This window comes from Priapulus caudatus, unplaced genomic scaffold (assembly GCF_000485595.1).
Source record: "Priapulus caudatus unplaced genomic scaffold, Priapulus_caudatus-5.0.1 Scaffold113, whole genome shotgun sequence".
NCBI classification, from domain to species: domain Eukaryota; kingdom Metazoa; phylum Priapulida; class Priapulimorpha; order Priapulimorphida; family Priapulidae; genus Priapulus; species Priapulus caudatus.
The window spans coordinates 20,433-38,927 of NW_014577174.1; the positions used below are offsets into that span (position 1 = coordinate 20,433).

The 18,495-nt window shown below is 46.8% G+C and overlaps 1 protein-coding gene across 1 annotated transcript in view; it reads right to left on the bottom strand.

Annotated features, from left to right (window-relative positions):
* Window positions 1-7,502: 7,502 nt before the first annotated feature.
* LOC106805404 (guanine nucleotide-releasing factor 2-like) overlaps window positions 7,503-18,495 on the bottom strand; it is a 27,391-nt gene continuing 16,398 nt past the window's right edge. The window contains exons 9-16 of the mRNA XM_014806977.1: window positions 15,801-15,983; window positions 14,619-14,703; window positions 14,118-14,212; window positions 13,795-13,873; window positions 10,940-11,041; window positions 10,680-10,777; window positions 10,070-10,201; window positions 7,503-9,764 (exon numbers count right to left, since the gene is read on the bottom strand). Of these exons, the coding sequence (XP_014662463.1) occupies window positions 9,626-9,764; window positions 10,070-10,201; window positions 10,680-10,777; window positions 10,940-11,041; window positions 13,795-13,873; window positions 14,118-14,212; window positions 14,619-14,703; window positions 15,801-15,983 (913 nt within the window). The 3' untranslated portion in view covers window positions 7,503-9,625. The remainder of the gene's footprint in view (window positions 9,765-10,069; window positions 10,202-10,679; window positions 10,778-10,939; window positions 11,042-13,794; window positions 13,874-14,117; window positions 14,213-14,618; window positions 14,704-15,800; window positions 15,984-18,495) is intronic.

Genomic DNA, 18,495 nt, shown 5'->3' on the forward strand with positions numbered 1-18,495 from the left:
GTGTGTGTGCGCGCGCGCGCGTGTGTGTGTAAAATACGCAATAATCTTGAATTTAACCCCCTGCATGTAGATACCAAAGAAGATAGGTAAGTGCGTAAATACCTAGACAACGTCAACTTGCCTACTTTGTGTGCGCGTGTATGTGCGTGTTCGTGCGTACGTGTATTTGTGTGCGCGTGTATGTGCGTGTTCGTGCGTACGTGTATGTGTGCATGCGTGCGTGTGCGCGTGTGTTAAAGTTAAAATATATAGTAACTATATATGTTAGGTCAGAAAATAACGCGCGCGGGCCACTAGAAAAAAGTACACGCGAAAAACATCGACGTTCGAATACCAGTTACATTATAGTACGTAATCAGTACTAACAGTAGGTGACAGAACTCACTTTTTATTCGGGGGTTTAACGCATCTAGTTCCGTTTGCAGCCGTGCGGGGCGCTTGCGTCGGTACAGAAGTACGACATCCACCTCTATATCCGCATGCTCCATCTCCCGGCCGACGTCATCGCACGTAGCCCGGAACCTCGGATCGTCGGCGACCACCATGGCCGCGTACTTCCACCGGAAGTGCGTCATGAGCGTCACCACGACGCCACCGGCGGACTTCGTCGTGCCGACGGTGCGAGCGGAAACGTCGGCCCGCACCTCCTCGTGCGCACATCCCCACGATACGGTCGGCTTGCCGGCGGCGCCCGCCAGGAGCGCTGCGGGCGCGCACAGGTGCACGTCGACGGGTCCGACGAACGCTTGCACGTCGGCTTGCTGCCACAGCCGCACGAACTCCGCCAGTGCGGCCGCCGGCGTACAGAACACGTCGTAGATGCGGTAGTCGACGCTCCAGCCGTCGGCGCCGACGACGCCCCGGCGACGCAGATCGCCGACGGCAAGCGAAACGGTCGTCGGCACGCGCGCGTCCGTGAAGACGGTCGGACAGCTGAGCGGCGCGAGCACGGCGACGTGGATCACGTGACGAACGTCGCCGACGACCTGCGGAGCTGCGTCGGTGCGGTTAACGTCGGCATCGCCGCCGTCCTGCGTCGTCGGCGACGCTGAAGCCGACAGGCGGGTGTCGTTCTGAACGTATGCAGCGGGCGCGTCGATCGACGCTAGAAGCAAGAACGCCGTTAAAACACAGCGTTGTACTCCCGTCATAGTTATGACGCACGGTGACGCATCTACGACAACTGCGTCAGACGCTGTCCACCCGCAACGATGCCTGCGTCAGACCCAATAAGTTGTATCGAAGTTGCTGACACCATCCAGTTTGCTGACAGCCATCGTGTTTAGAGAGAAGCTTACCGTGCTCGCTATCTCTCCCTCTCTCTCTCTCTCTCTCTCTCTCTCTCTCTCTCTCTCTCTCTCTCTCTTTCTCTCTCTCTCTCTCACTGTCTCTACTCTAGCGTCTTATCGTTTGGAGCCAATTACGGGCCATGATTTCCCTGACGTTCGCAGCTCCTGTTGGTGGAGGCATGCTCACCTTGGCGTCGACTGATCACGGCTGCTCGCGGCCACGCGACACGACACGGCGGCGTGCTGAGCACAAATGAACCGCACGCACGCACGCACGCATGCACGCACACGCGCCCGCGCACAGGCGTCGGTCTGCGCTGCGCACTGGCCTCACGTAATCCGGGGCTGATTTGGCCACTTAATAATTTCTCCCCGTGCTTGGCTTAACGTGCGTTATAATTAGATGCTATGATCGCATGCTGCCGTCGTAAGTCCGAAAATTGCAGCAGTCCTCTTTCTGCGCTCTCTCTCTCTCGCTCGTCTCTCATCTCTCTCTTCTCTCTCGTCTCTCATCTCGTCTTGTGTAGCTTCTTCTGCTCTCCCTCTTTTTCTCAGTTTTCAGCTCTCACGAATCTCTCTTTCCTCGCTTATCTTACTTTCATTTTCTTCCTCTTCCTTCTGCCTGGACCGTGCATGTACGAGCGGAGCGTACTACGTGTTGCCGCCTATCCGACGAGGGCGCCGTTTACGGGATAATCTATAAGCGATCGATTGGCCTAGCTCCATGACTTAAACCGACGCGAGGCAGACTGTGTTTGTGAGCGCGAAGAAAATGCACAGTAAGCTATCCGTTCTTGTTTTTCTGCCAGTCTTGTGCGGAAGTTCGGTTAAAGTTTGCTCGGCAGAGAGACGTGCCGCTAGCATTATGTGCCACCAGCTCTCTCGCCCCCCTCTAGTTTGAATCCACTCTATCGAAGATCACCGAAGCCGTAAGCTTTTCCGTAATGATATCTATTCAAATGATATGATAATTATGATATGAAATAAAAATGGTTATCGTCATTATATATATACTAATAGTATATATTATGAATCATATACTATAACTTTACATATCTGATAATATACTACTAATGAAGGTGATCATTTTTCATTATAATTATATTCATAATGATCATGATATGCTATGAAGCGCAAATACACTCCCCACCCACACCCCGAGGCGAATTGCATCTATATATCAAAGCACAATCAATCCACATGACGAACGATCCGTGCGAAGCGTGCACGGCACGCGACGATCACTGAGCGCGACGGGGGACGCCACGGCTGTCGACACGCAGACGCAGGCCACGCTAGGATGCCTGAGATTCGACCGGAGCACGTCTTCGGCACATCGCAAGCCGGGGCGTGAGCGCGTGAGTAAAGGTGAGTTCGGGGGCGCCGGCAGCGGGAATTCGTTCTGCTTAGACTGTTGCGAGGGTAATGATGCCGAGATAGACAGCGACCCGCATCTACGTCATCCACGTACGTGTATATATCCGGTTATCGAAGCAAAGCAGAATCAAATTGCCAGCGAAAGTCTATGCCAAGAGGTAACATGCTAGCTGTCGGCTGAACTGGAGCCGTGTGCTTCGCTACACGCTCGGCACGCGTGCCAATCCTAAGCGGCCGAATCTGAGTGCACTCTGGCAGTGCTGCATAACTCATGCGGTGCAACATAAATGGCGACCATTTCTCCTCCGACGAGTGAGGCGATATATTGCCTGAGCGGCGTCTTAATAGATTGGCGAATAAAGTTAGTAGGCAGTGAGAAATGTTGAAAGTATAGTTTAGTACGTAATATTGCTGAAATATACTTTTAGATAGGTAATGTGTGCGTTGCGAGTGTGTTGTGCGGTGCAGGTCCATAAAGTGCCGCTGATTGAGGGGTCTATGTCATTACTGCTACGCCGGAACGTACCTGGGTAGGTATAGCGACGTCTGGTAACGTTATCTGAATATGGTTCAGGGTAGTTTAGGGTGTAGAGTAGCTAAGGCGACTCCTAGAACTCGTTATAGGAGTAAGGCGAGTACGGTCCGGCATAATAATAGTAACAGGTACGTTCCGGTATACCGACCGTACCCGCAGGGTAGTTGTCAGGTGTCGCGGCGAAATTGTGCTTGACTTGCGAATATATCTGAGATAGGAAGCTATGTGCATGCGCACTTCGCATCGCGTCCCGACCCGAACATTCACAGCTGCGTCTTTGTGTCGCGAAATTTTGACATATATGATAATAGGAATGCGTATGCGGATGCGCACTCTCCATATATGCTAAATATGGCGATTCCCTTCAGCTAAACACCAGGCGGTGGAGAAAGAGGAAGGGGGAGAACGTGGAGAAGCTGGTGGAGACAGGACGGAGGGGAGAAGCTGTGTGGAGAAGGGAAGGGGAAAGAGATAGCTGTGAGAAAGGAGGGAGGGGAGAAGCTGTTGAGGGAGGAGAGGAAGAAAGCGTGGAGAAGGAGGAGGGGAGGAGGGGATAGCTGTGGAGAAGGAGGAAGGGGAAAAGAGAGAACTGTGGGAGTGAGGAAGGGGACAGTAGAAGTGGTGGGAGGGAGAGGAGAGGGAAAAGCTGGTGAGAAAGGAGAAATGGGAGAAGGAGAGCTGGTGATGGAGAAGGGGAAGTAGAAGGTGAGAGAGGAGGAGGGGGAAAACTGGTTGAGGAAGGAGTAAGGGAGAAAGGAGGGGAAATGAGGAAGGAAATGGGTAGAAATCTGGTGAGTAAGGAATGGAGAAGGAACTGCAATCCAGCCTCCCCCTGTCATCAATGAAATGCCGCCGCCAGCACGTTCTCCTTGTCTCCCTTCTTCCTTCTCCACACAGCTTTCCCTCCTCCTCTCTTCTCCATCAACTCTGCCCCTCTCCTTCTCCACACCTTTCTCCTTCTTCCTCCTCTTCCACCAGCTCTCCTCTGCCCTCTCCTCATTCTCCACCCAGCTCTTCCGCCTCTCCTTTCCCACACAAGTACTCTTTTCTCCCCTTCTCTCCTTCTCCACAGCTCTCTCCCTCCTCCTTCTCACTAGCTTCTCCTTCTCCTCCTCTCCTTCCAGCACTCTCCCGCTTCTCCCTCTCTCCTCACCAAGCTTTCCTTCTCCCGCATACTTCCTCACCCGTCCTCCTTCTCGCACAGCTTCTCCCATCCTCGCTGCCACCAGCTTCTTCACTCTCCGCTCCTCATGTTTCACCACTTCTCGCCGCCTCCTCCTTCTCCACGCCATCTCTCCCCCTCTTCTCCATCCACCTTCTCTCCCTTCTCCATTCCTCCTTCTCTCGCCCGTCTTTCTTCCCCCCTCGCTCCTTTCCCCTTCATTCTCCTCCACACCTTCCCCTTCCGCCCTCCTCCTCCGACCAGCGTCCTTCTCCCCTCCTTTCCCCTTCTCGATTCTCCACAGAGGCTTCTCACCCCCTTCGCTCCTTCTCACACCAGCTTATCCCTTCTCCCTGCGCTCCTCCTCTCCACCAGTTCTCCCTCCTCCTTCTCCGTGCCAGATTTATCCCTTCTCTCCATCCCCCCCCCACTCCCTTCTCCCTCCCCTCTTCCTCCTCCACCAGCTCCTTCTCCCCCTCCTCTCTCCTCCACCACCTTTCTGACCTTCCCCTTCTACCTCACCAGCTTCTTCCCTTCTCCCTTCCTCTTTCTCTACAGCTTTTCCCCTCCTCCCCACCAGCTTCTCCTGTCTCCTCCCCTCTAACCAGCCGCCTTCTCGCCTCCTTTCCTCTCTCTCCACACTTCTCCCCCTCCATCCTAACTCTAGCCAGCTTCTCCCCTTCTCCCTTTCCTCATCCTCCACCAGCTTCTCCCCCTCCTCCTCCTCACCAGCTTTCTTCACTTCCACAGCTTCTCTCGCTTCCTCCCTCTCTATCAGCTTTCCCTCCTCCTTCATCCACCACCTTCTCCTCATCTCCCTTCTCATCTCAAGCTCTCACCTCCTCCTCTTCTCACGGCAGCTTCTCTCTCTCCTTCTCCACCACTTCATCGCCTTCTCCCCTTCCTCATTCCCACCCAGCTTCTCCCCCTCCTCTCTCCACTCAGCTTCTCGCTTTCTTCCCCTCCTCCTCCACCAAGCTCCCTTCTCCCTCCTCGCGTCTCCGACAGCTCCCCTCGCCCCCCTTCTCGCCTTCCTCTTCTCACCAGTTCTCGCCCGGTCCTCCTTCTCGCACAGCTTCTCCCTCCTCATTCTTCACTAGCTTGCTCCCATACTCCCACCTACTAATACTACTCTAAACTTCCTCCTCCCTCCCCCTCCCCCTCCCTACACTGCTCCTTCGCTACCCTGCACTGATCTATTATATTATAGAGATCAGTGCTACCCTGTACCAGAACTTGGTATGTTACACAAACCTTCAAGTGAACACAACCTATCGTAACACAAAGACGAGCTGTCATTGGTCGGGTCGGCATGCATGCGGGGGCGGGGCGGGGCCGGGGCGGTCCTATCTCAGCTATTTCGCACTCGTCAGATATTTCGCGCGACACCGGCAGTACCCAGGAAGACATAGACCCTGGCAGCTAAAGTACCAGGGCCAGGAGGTAGGGGGCAGTTTGCCCCTCAACTCTAGAGAAAAATAGAATAAAATTCTGATAAATTTAGATATAACCTTAAAATAAGTGTAAATCCTCATAGTAGTCGTCCATGGAATTGGTCCACCCTCACCTCAACACACTGTGCACGGGGACTAGGACGTGCACCCCTCCCACAGACTAACGAATACTTGTGCCTCTCCCTGTCCTGCAATAGGCATGGCTAAATCACGATGTATTGCCCACATAGTAGGGCTCTAATGCGCAAACAATCCAACAGAGGAATTAATAATGAAAGTGTCATTGACACTGTAGCTCACCACAAAAAAGGACACAAATGAGTGAGTGAGAAGAAGTCAGTTTTAATTGAGCAACCATCGACGTACATTATAGAAACGAAGAGTATATATATGGGAGAACTCCCATTATATACGCTTGATAATTATGTGTAATTTTTTATGTGAAAATATATGTTTGAGATGTGAAAGTCTGAGATGTGGGCGAGTGATGGCGTTACACCTAAATGATCGCCATTTAACGTTTTTATAATATTCAGATTTAGGCACTGCCTAAAAGCGGAGCTCCCGATGTGTAACGTGTAAGATTGAGAGGATACGCTTATTCCACGTAGATGCTATATACCACGTGACAATGGTGTTTCCCTGCCCATAACACAACTTTTGTCAAATGTTAATTGGTTGCATGGAAGTGTTTATTTCGTATGAGTTTTTCTATGCGGTAGCACACGGTTGCCATCTGTATATCTCAATAATAATTTATAAACCAAAATGAATCACAATATATACCCGCTTGTTTCTTAGCGATGGCGTTCGAAATAAATAGGTTATGTTGCGTTCCGACATGTTTTGTAAAACTTTACTCTAATATAGACGTTTGATCGGCAGGGTGGAGAGGAAATACCAATTTTGCATTAAAGATATTGTCAATAAAATCTTGTAAAACGAACCAGACGAGTGTGACACCACAGACTGTTATATCTGCGTGTCTATATAATATGCTATATAATTCCCAAAACCTACCTAATTTGCATAATTTCTTTTAAAATATCAAAACCCCTAGCCCTTATTCATTCACATACCAAAAATGAGCAAAATCCGTTGGACCTGAACTGACTAATGGCAATTCCCATTTTTGCCAAAAAATTGCCGTGGCTCGAAAGTACGTCGACTGGCGTGCTCCAAAATAGGACGTTCAAACCTCTCCCATAGCAGTAACAACTATAGATGTACGTTACAGTATAACAACAGTAATAACGGTTCTTGAGTTATCGTTAACCGTAGCCAAATGTTGACGGAAGGACGGACGGACGGACGGACGTACGACGGACGACGACCCATGACGATGTCAAGGTGAGCTAAAAACGAGTTGTGGATTTGTAGTAAAATTGTGGCGCACGCGACGCAAAACTTTCCCTAAAAAAACATCAATCAGAAATGCTAAACGCAATAATTACAAGGTGCGATCTTGGTCTGTTCACACAATCAGTACGGGTCTGTAAAGGATTTGGCTTCAAATCGGCCAGCTATCCACCGGTCATCCATATGTGTTTTATAATTGAATACACTAGTATCTGAGATTTTTTGTGAAAAGTGACCGTGAGATAAGACGTAGTACTTGTCCTTTAATTTTGAATTAAAATAGAACTTTAAATAAAACTAGAACAAACATAAAAACATATAATCAATTAGTGATTATAAAGTCATCTTATTTCATATAAATTGTCGTACATATACTTCTGCATAATTGACTCATGCATGTGTTAAAAATTAAGCAGGTGTTAATAAAAAGTCATTTTAAATTATTATCAAAAACAATTAATAAATCCAGAATCGATCTAACAACATCATACGAATAGCATCTCGAATTCACAACGCATCATTTTATACAAAATTCTTGTAATAATTATTACATAACAATAATATTTACTGAATAATAGAAATAAATTATGTTCGTTAATGTAATGTGATTATTTTATAAAAATTTTACACAACCGATTAAAAAGGCATTTCGCATATGGCATGCGCCATCTCTTGACGTTAAGCTTGCGATAGAAATTATATCTCGTTGTTAATAACAGCTATTCACTCTAGAAGGTATTAATATTATACACGAGGGTTTTAACTGAATATAATCAACATAGTAATCGACAATGATCGTAAGCAACATTTGCCTACGAGCACAGTAACGCCTCCATATACCACCGACCTCATTTACTGCCTGAAACGTATTCGGAAAGATTTACACTGGCGCTCATGGAAACAATATACTATGTCACCGTATCCATACGCCACTTTGTGTGCGTCAACATGCCAGTTTCTAGAAGAGAAGTTGAAATGAGTTCCGACTGCTAGCCGTAGCTCTCTTCGTAGAGTGAACTGCCTAAATCATATATACATTCCTATCGCATTACATGCCATAGCCTGTCTACCACCACTCGTACCAATCAAATTTAAAGGAATTAAAAAAATTGTTTAAATCATGTAATGTTTACAACACAAACGGCGATAATCGGCGGGTTTTCACGATGAGTAACGAGGTTCGTGTATGGGGGGATCAATGCACATCCGTGAATGTCAACTAACATTAACGAGTGACGCCGCTACATTGTAAGTATAACACGTGCAGAAATCTACCACGATAATCACAGGTCTCGCACACAACCTATTCGTTGTTCGGTGTTCAGCATAAACCTACAAAATCAACAACCTGATATTGCATTCACGCGTGGAAGCAAGACGACACACGTCTCCCAACTAGTTCTATTCATATAAAAAAAGGCACTTGCCTCAACGTTGGCAAGAGTTTGTTATTTTACAAATTCAATGTACAATATTACAAATCTAACGCGAAGCCTGCCTATTTTACAACAACACTCCCTTCTACTCTTGAAATTACCGTGACCTTCGTCTACTTATACAGATTACCTGCTACTTGCACACATACTCCAGTAAGTTCCCATCAAGTTCACGTACCACTACTATTAATTTAAGTTGATGTGGCTAAGGCAATCTCTGTGGTTAAACTCATGAGAAAACTATACATCATGAAAAAAGGCCAAGGTGCAATCAATGGAGTAATTAGTGTGACAAGAGACATGGAGCAGTGGTCACGGTGGGTCAATCTGCGCACTTGTGCAAAGAACGCAACTGCACAATTTACATTTGTATTATAAAATCTCAGCTTTTTACAAATTAATATATTTCCATCCTGTTATATATACAGGTTTGAAAGTTTACACTAGGCTAGTCATCTGACTACTGCGTCTACAAAGACACAATCATGCATCAGCACTATGTCGCCTAAATTGACTGCTGGTGCCACCTAGTGGCAGAGCACCTTTATGCCTGTTCTCTCCACTGCGCATTCTGCAGTCCGCAATCCTGCAGACTCCCACACACACCTCTACACGTCAGCTTTCACTGGCGATAAGCTCACGTATATATCATACATTGTGAGATTCCCACATATTTACATAACATAAGTGGCAAGCTACCAGCTAACGTTAGCCACGATGACATTTGTAGTAAAGTCTGTACAACTACACCCAATTACGCACGGTTTTGGCAAGTCCAAGATTACAAGTGGCCCGTAATAGTTAACACAGGGCAGGCTCACAACCATTTCTCAGAAAAATGCCAGCACACGTGTATACACCCTACAACTGGCAAGAGAAGGCAAGATAAGGGCAAGATTTGGAAAGCATTGTTAATATCCTCTCACAATGCTGGGTTGGTTAGAGCCGTCTGTAAATCATGTCAGCGGGAAAGGTAAATGTTTAATTTTGCTGCCACTAGAGCGCAGCACGGGTTACATGTGCGTCTGCTTGCTGCGGCCTCCCCGGGGCTTTATGCTCTCGGATATCTGCCACATTGTCTCCTCGTCGAGATAGTCGCTGAAGCCGTTGAAGAATGCCAGGATTCGCTCGTTCTTCTTGATGGGATAATTACTAAAACGATTAACGAATTTGATGAATGATTACTGAACTGATGACATGATTAACATGAGTTACTAACATGCAGACATGGCTGGTCGAAGGGCATTCCCTGTTTGCACGTAACCAAACCAACCTGGTAAGAATCATACTGAATGAATTCCCCCCCCCCCAACAGTCTTTGACCCACGCAGGAAAAAAAACTAAATTGTTATCGCTATAGTTAGTATCACTACAAAACAACTTTCCAATGTGGATTTTTCACGTGTTTTTTCCCGCCCATGCACCCATCACCTTGATGCAGAAAATTTCACTCTTACCACATCCGAAACTTGCGCATATTGTCCAAAATGTTGAACTGCTGCCATCGCTTGGCAAAGTTGATTTTTCCATCAGGCAGTAGATCGCTGTTGCCTATATGTACAAACGTGAGATCCTGTAGAATCAGACCTCTGTAAGAAAACAAAAAAAATTCAAACTTTAGTCTGCTTCATACCAGCACAGCATTCCATTGGCATACAGCTAATTCGGCAATGATGGTAGATAGTACCATAACAACAGGTGTCACCTACCATGGCCACTATGGCAACAGCTACGTTACCTACCATGATCACCATAGCAACAGCTACATAACCTACCATGATCACCATAGCAACAGCTACATTACCTACCATGATCACCATAGCAACAGCTACTATGATCACCATGGTGATGCTTACGTATAAATCAATGACTTTGAGCACGACAATGATATGATAAAATCTGAAAGATTATGATGTCGACGAATTCAACGGGACCTTTGAAGCTACGGACATGCGACGAAGATAGTTAGCACTATGTGAAACGTGCTGAAGTTGCATTGTTGCGCATGCAAACACATCTTAATACGATGTAAATGCTGTAATGATTACAGCGTTGCCCACGACTCACATGTAAGGTATGCAAGGAGGTTCCGTCTCAGCCAGCGCCAGGCGATATGCGCGGAATGACGCCGAGCTATCTATCAGCTCACAATACTCCTTGAGGGTCTGAAACACAGATGAACCATAGAAACAACTGAGCAATTGATCGACACATCACTACGTAACCCAGCACTATCTGTATTTCTTCGTCCCCGCCGTCACACTTCTACTCTTGTATTAGTTTGATCGGAAAGGAACCGGATAGGAGTAGAGGAGGTATTAGCGTACCTCCGTGATCTGCTTCACCCAGTCCAGACGACGGATCGGGGCAGAGTCCAGCGCTGAGAGAAGCGCCAGGTACGAGTTGAAGTTATTCAACCGCCTCAAATGCTGCATCATAAAAGTACACTAAATTAATATCACTGCCACTAAAGCCCGGGTCACAACAGATCGTACGAAATTTTGTCGTGGTAGACCCATAAAATATTTGTCGTGGCCAGATCTTGCAACATGCCCGAAATGTATTTCGAGTGGTCGCAATGGCTACGACACATTAAAGATGGTTTGGCAATGGGAACGCAACAGAAAAAAAATATATGTCGTGGTTATGTCGTGGGTGTGTCGCAAGTCAGTCGTGCGACAGTCGTGAGTTGTCGGGCATTGTCGGGGGGGCTGTTTTTCACGTGAACAGGTCGTGTTTCACTCGTGGGATGCGCGTGCTACAGTCGTGCGACTGTCGCACAACAGTCGTGGGTCACTCGGGTCACTCGTGGGACGCTCGCGCGTCCGTCTCCCGACTATATAACGAAGTATTATCGCACGACAGTCGCAAGACTGTCGTAGGACAGACTCACGACAACCAGAAGTCATAGATGCCACAAAAAATCGTGGAACAAAAAAGGTGCATGTTCAATTTTGCCTCACAACGGCAAGTCGATGCCACGATGCTCAAAATTTCGTAGGACTGTCTTGCGACGACCCCGATGACAGAGATGCCAACACATATTTGAAGCGATCTGTAGTTTCTGGCCATCAAATTAGTAGTTCGAGGGGTTCGGGGGGGGGGAGGGATTATTAATTTTACACACACACACACACGTTCTAAATTGTAGTACATACGCTGCCACGCACATAAAACATTGTATTACAGCTAGCGCAAACATGGTTCATACAAAACTGGAATTTTTTCCAAGGACTTTTCAAGGACATTTTATCGGAAATTCAAGGACATTTTATCAGACATTTTATCGGAATTCATACACAGAACAAAACGTACCTGGATTAATTTAATAACCCCAATCTTAATCACTGCATGTCACCTCTAAAACTTACCTGGATCACATTAATAAACCCTTCTAAACACTGTCACTTCTACAACATACTGACTGATTTTACTGACTTACTGTAATTTGTGATCATCATTTAACTGTCTATCGTGTCTATAGCTTTTTAAGCTCATTTAACGCAATTTTTATTGAGGTTTGCACATTATTGATGGTACAAAATTTATTTTTATTACAGGCAAGGATTCTTTCTAAAAATTCAAGGACATTTTCATGAAATTCAAGCATTTTTCAAGCCCAAAATCAACATTTACTAAATTCAAGTACTTTTCAAGGACTCCCCTCAAATCCAAGGACTTTTCAAGGACTGTGCGAACCATGTGCCAAATAGTGGAGTGTCTGCCTGTACGAGCCAGGAGGATCGATTGTTTATACGCGAAGTCTCTTGCGGCTGGGGTCCAGGGCCCGCGTAAGAGCCCTGGAAGCTCAGGGGGTTTGAGAAAGCGGCCCGCGAGGCACGTGTGTATGGCTGTGCACATCCATCGACGCTGCGTACGTGCCTGCTGGCAGGGGTGGCATTGATTGAAGTACGGGGGAGGGGCACGATTGTTTCAGCGTGGTACTAATCACTACTAAAATGTAGAGGGTTGGCATTGCTGGACTATGAGAGAGCGACAGCAAAACTCTTTCGGGGAATTGACGAAAAAGCTACAATCGGGAATGACACACGAGTGTACTGGCAGGGAAAAATTCAAAAATATACGCGTGAATTTCATTAGGATTTTCCATGGATTACCGTTCTATAATCCTACGGGTCGGGTCGTTGGTCCTACGGGTCTACGTAGGCACGCCCGCAGGCACACCCGCACACACGCACGCAGGCACGCACGCGCGCAGGCACACGCGCAAGCACGCGCGAAGGCACGCGCGCAGGCACGCACGCACGCGCACACATGCATGCGCGTAGGCACACACGCACGCAAGCACGCCCGCAGGTACACCGGCACACACAGGCACGCACGCACGCACGCACGCGCGCAGGCACACACGCAAGCACGCCCGCAGGCACACCGGCACGCACACACGCACGCGCGCAGGCACACACGCAAGCACGCGCACAGGCACACACGTATATACGCGCAGGCGGCGGCGCGCGCTTGATTGAATGCAATACAGTACAGTACACACATGCATGCTTAAATGGTAAACACTTGACAGTCACATCGTACCATGAATTCAACCGTGCCGTGGAACCGGCTGCCGCTAGCGGCAGAGGCCTAGGCATCGCAGCGCAGCAACGCCGAACGAGGGCGGCAAGGCGCGGGACCGACCTGGACAATCGATTTCCAGGGCGACTTTTTCTATTGGGGCCGCCCCCGATATCATGTTTTCGGGGGCTCTTTTTGGCATTTCGGGGGCGAAATCGCCTGCCGCCCCGTGTATTTTTTCCCCTGCGTATTATAGACTGACGAACCAAAAATAATTTTTTTTTTCCGATCACAGTGAAATTCGTAGTTTGATACAAACTGGTCATAGTGGTGCAAAGGAATAGAAATTCGTATAAAATACGGATAAATCGTAGTGGTTGGCATCTCTGCGATGACCCACGATTTGCCCAAATTTTCTGTCGTGTCGTGGCACAAATGCGGCGTTGGCTCGTTGTGACCGAGGCTTAACATGAAAAAGGTTCGGTTATTTTGACCGCGATATACAACGGCATGTAATTAGGCATGCACAGTTGGCATGGTTAATTGGATACATGGACAAATATCTATGTGATGAAATCCGTTTAGTTCATGTGTATGTCGACAAAATACAGAATGTTATAGTGCCGAAACCTATAGTGCAGAAACATCCCACCTTCATGATTTTGATGAAGCGCACCAGGTGGCGCTCCCTGTCACGTGCGTCGTCCTGTTCCAGTATCCTGGACCTTGCCCTGAACAAACACAGAAACGTAAACAATTGCGCGTCATCGCTACACTACACGTCAATGTAAACAGTTACACGTCATTGGCAATGTACACAGATCTGCATTACAAACAGCGACTGTGCACATTGTGTACACAGGAGACACAGCTCTGCCACTAACAGCACGTTTATAACATATAAACATAATATTTATAACATTTATAACATAATAGCAGGCAGATGACTGAAAGAAATATCAATGAAAGACCTACCAGTACGACATCTTATTAAAGTGTTCGGTGAACAGCGTCAGATTTGGACTTAGCTCCTCTGATTGCTCTTTTGCCCACAGCAGCATCTCTGCAATCTGTAACATCCAAAAATAAAGAAATGAATGATCATGAATGCAGCACATACTTAGCAGTGGACGTGTGTGAAGCAATGTTATAAAATGGTAACAAAAATAATTGATGCAGGTCTCAGGACCACAGCGACTACAACTCAATACTGACACTGTAATTCCAATGAATTTCCATGTTCACCATTCTTCAAATGCCTCAAAAATCTACCGACATATCTCAGAAGGTTCAGCAGACCCTGAACAAAACTGCACATGCCTTCGATCGAATCTATGGCATTGCACATAGCAATGTGCGAGTTACTCCATAACTCATGTTCGTGCAAGATAATTGCAATGGTTTTGAGCACTGGACAACTTTCAATTTAATTTTTTATACTAGCCAACGCATTGATTTATCCACCACACAGCCTACCTCCATCTTCTGGAACAGACTGGCATCCAACATCGTCATCTGTTCGGCTATGTGTTCAGGTTTGTAGTCTAGCAGGGTCACCGGTCTACAACAGTCAAGAGAACACATTCTTTCATCTCGCAGAACACAACATTCACAATTTTTAAACCGCAGAGGGAAACAGGAGAGGAAGCCGCTACAATCGTCCTGTCTGCTTGAGCAAGATAATCACTCCCCGCACCCCTTAGATACTGTTGCTACAATAGTCAAGCTAGATCAGTGTATGCGTGTTTTTACTTGTGCACGCCAAACTGTTAACTTTGCGGCACAGGTTGCTTGAGCACTGGGGCCGGTTTCACGAAGCGTACTTAACTTAAGTATAATTAAATCACTAATCATACTTAACTTCCCGTAATTATGATTAGTTAATCATACTCAAAAATCTGTTTCACAAAGCAATTTAAGTACATATTTAACTAATCACATAATTAGCCGACTTCAACATGAATAGACTGGTACTCGCTCCCCTCTCGGCTTAGTCACTCGATGGGAATCGAGTAATCAAGGTGGGAGCGAGTACCAGTCTAAAACAAATTACACGGTATTCAATATGGCGGACCAACACGCCAAAAATATCTTCAAGTTCGGTACATGAAAAGGAATTAATTTGTAACTATAATGATTGAAGTAGTTCAGCAAATCTTAGATAATTTAAATTTCCTTGGGAAAAAATTGAAGTAAAATTTCCAATTGGAAAATCTGCAGCGTACTTAATATACTAGTACTACCTACTTCTAAGTTCTAGTACTAGCAACTAATTATGATTAGTGGATTTAATCATGCTCCTGAGTAGAATTAAATATTGTGATTAACTTAATCATGATTAAAGTTAATTACGCTTCGTGAAACAGTCACTTTAATTTAAGTACGAGAAGTTAATCATGATTAGTGATTTAATCACGATTCAATACTTAAGTACGCTTCGTGAAACCGGCCCCTGGTCGCTACACTATATAATTCATTGGGCCAGACCTACATTTGCACAGCCTTTCTCCTTATTCCATAAGCATATATTAAAGATATAGTTGTCATAATTTCAAAATGTTACTAACACCCAGCCACGAGAAAACTACATGCCTATGCTAGGTCTCCCAGGCAGCTTGCTTAAGCTAGGAGGTTACCGATAAGGTTGATTGAGTTTACCGGGAAGAAACTGCGATGGACGGCAACAGCAGCATGTGATGGTTGCTAGACTCTCTCTTCGTCTCACACTTCTCCAGGATGCGGGAGCGAAGCACCTTGCCTAGCAACAGCTGCCCGTCGCTAAGCAACTCAAACACCAGGTCCGTAAGAATTTTCACCAGGCTGTCGTCAACATCCGTCACGCTGAGAACAAGAGAACACGCAGTCAGTTACCATGGGAATGCGAAAAAACTTTCGTCGAGGATTGCTCAATTTTAAGAAATTTGTGTATAATGAGAAGAAACACGTCGTGCATTATCGACTGGAGTACAACACTCTATAATGCAAATAATCGAAGATAAGGTGGCTCAAGGAGTTCAATGTAACAGGAGGGGATGTGAGACAGATGGGGGATGTAGCAGGTACAATTTACTATATATCCAAGTAGCTTTTTAATGGTGAATTTATGAGCATTGACCTGGCCTCTATCGACTATCTAGTTCGTCGTGGCAGAGACTTCTTTATTTGCACTTTGCCTTGTCTTTCGCCTCATTCTTTAATACCAGGCCACAAATATTTATGCACCTATGCTAGATGTCCCAGGCACACACATACTGGATAGTGGATTATACTCATTAAATGGTTATACTTTCCAAAGCACACACTTGATGTTTACATGATTACTAGCTTACAGGAATTAACAAGACTGACGCATATTTTGAATAATTTACTATACACATGGCGACATAACCTCTGGCCTAACTAGATGCCAATAAGATGAACACATAAAAGGCTACGTCCCGTGCTTTGATAATTCAACATTGATATCTGCTTTCTGAAATTTAATGAACATGAACACAAAAGGTGCTTGATATATCGGGAACAATGAGCTCATTCTGCCAACGCTAGTGCATAAGCTTCATTTCATGAAATTAAATTGAAGAGATAAGGATTGATTAAAAGGAAGCGCTAGTAATACTGTACACACCACAATTATATTAAAGTAGCATTTATAAAAGATGTGGGGTAACATACACAGGAGCACGTAATATACAGATTCACGTAGGTCAGTAACAAAGAGAATATTGCTAGTATTACTAGCATGCACAGAAAGCCAACTATCATTCTTTCTTTCTTTCTTTCTTTCTCTCTCTCTCTCTTTCTCTATCTTTCTCTCTCTCTCTCTGAGTCTCTCTCACTCTCACTCACTCTCTCTCTCTCTCTCTCTCTCTCTCTCTCTCTCTCTCTCTCTCTCTCGGGGAATCGCGCTGGGAGAAGGCCCTCGATCTCGGACTGGGCTGTATCCTGTTGTGGATGAAGGAGGGCGGGAGGAGGGTCAGACGTGAGGGGAGGCCACCGTTGACGGCCTATTGGCTGTGCTCGCCCCTGTTCGCGCGAGAGCAACCAGAAGCGGTAAGCGTTCGTCTCCTTATTTCAGCGTGAGCAGTCCAACGCTGCGCAGAATGAACGCGACTGTTCCTACAAGGACAGCATTGGGCCATTTTTTTCGCGCGATGACCCTGAGGCAATATATAAACCCCAAAAAGAACACGAGTATCTCTCGTGTCGTCTCGACGGCTTCGTGCGAAAGATAACGAAACTCGATTGCTGACTTTCTCTCTCTGCTCGGCGCTCTGTTTGCCGAGGATTTACCGTACTAACCCAAGGCGGCGGTTGCTAGACGATCGTATTCGTACGTCATGGTACACGACTCTCGATAGAACAAGTTCGCATCGCGACACCGAACTGCGGCGTCAGTGTCGCTGCGCCGACACCTGAGGAAGAGATCATCGCACGCATGCGCCCTTCTCTCTACTTCGTACATGTCGTCGTGGATGAGCTATGGTGAGAGAGAAGAGAGAGCGGAGAGAAAGCGAGAGTCGAGAGAGTGCAGAGAGAGAGAGAAGGCAAGCAGAGAGGGAGATGAGCTGATGAGAGACGAAAGAGAGAGAGAGAAGGTACAGAGACGCAGAGTGAGAGAGGGTAAAGGAGAGGAGAGATCGATGAGCCGAGAGAGGAGAGAGAGAGAGAGAGAAAGAGTGTGCCGATGAGAGAAAGAAGAGAGAGAGAAGGACAAAGAGAGAGAGAGAGGAGGCGAGAGAAGAAAGAGAGCAGGATGAGCAGAGAAGGGAGAGAGTCGAGAAAGGAGAGAAAGAGAGAGATGAGAGATGAGAGGAGAGAGAGAGAAGGACAGAGAGAGGAGAGAAGGGACAATAGAGAGGGAGAGGGTGAGAGAGAGAACGAGAGAGAGAGAGAAGGAACCAAAGAGAGGGAGAGTAGTGAGAGGAAAGAAGAGAGCGAGACAGCGTCAGAAAGAGTGTCGAAGTGAGAGAGAGAGAGAAAGAAGAGAGAGAGAGGACATGACGGAGGAGAGGTACAGAGGGAGCGTCGGAGAAGGGGAAGGAGAGAGAACAGGTGAGTTTGAGATGCGACGAGTGAGGAGCGAGAAGAGAGAATGAGAGTGAGAGAGAAAGAAGAAGAGAGGAGAGGAGAGAGAGAGAGAGAGGAGAGAGCAAAGGAGCAGTGAGAGAAATGGAAGAGGGGATGCGGGAGAAAGGGGAAGTAGAGAGGCATACAGGAGGTTGCCAGATGGAGAGCTGAGGAGGTGAGAGAGAGTAGAGAGAGAGAGAGGAGAGTAGAGAGAGTAGAGACGAGGAGAGAGAGAGAGAGAGAGAGAGAGAGAGAGAGAGAGAGAAGAAGAGATGAGTGAGAGGTG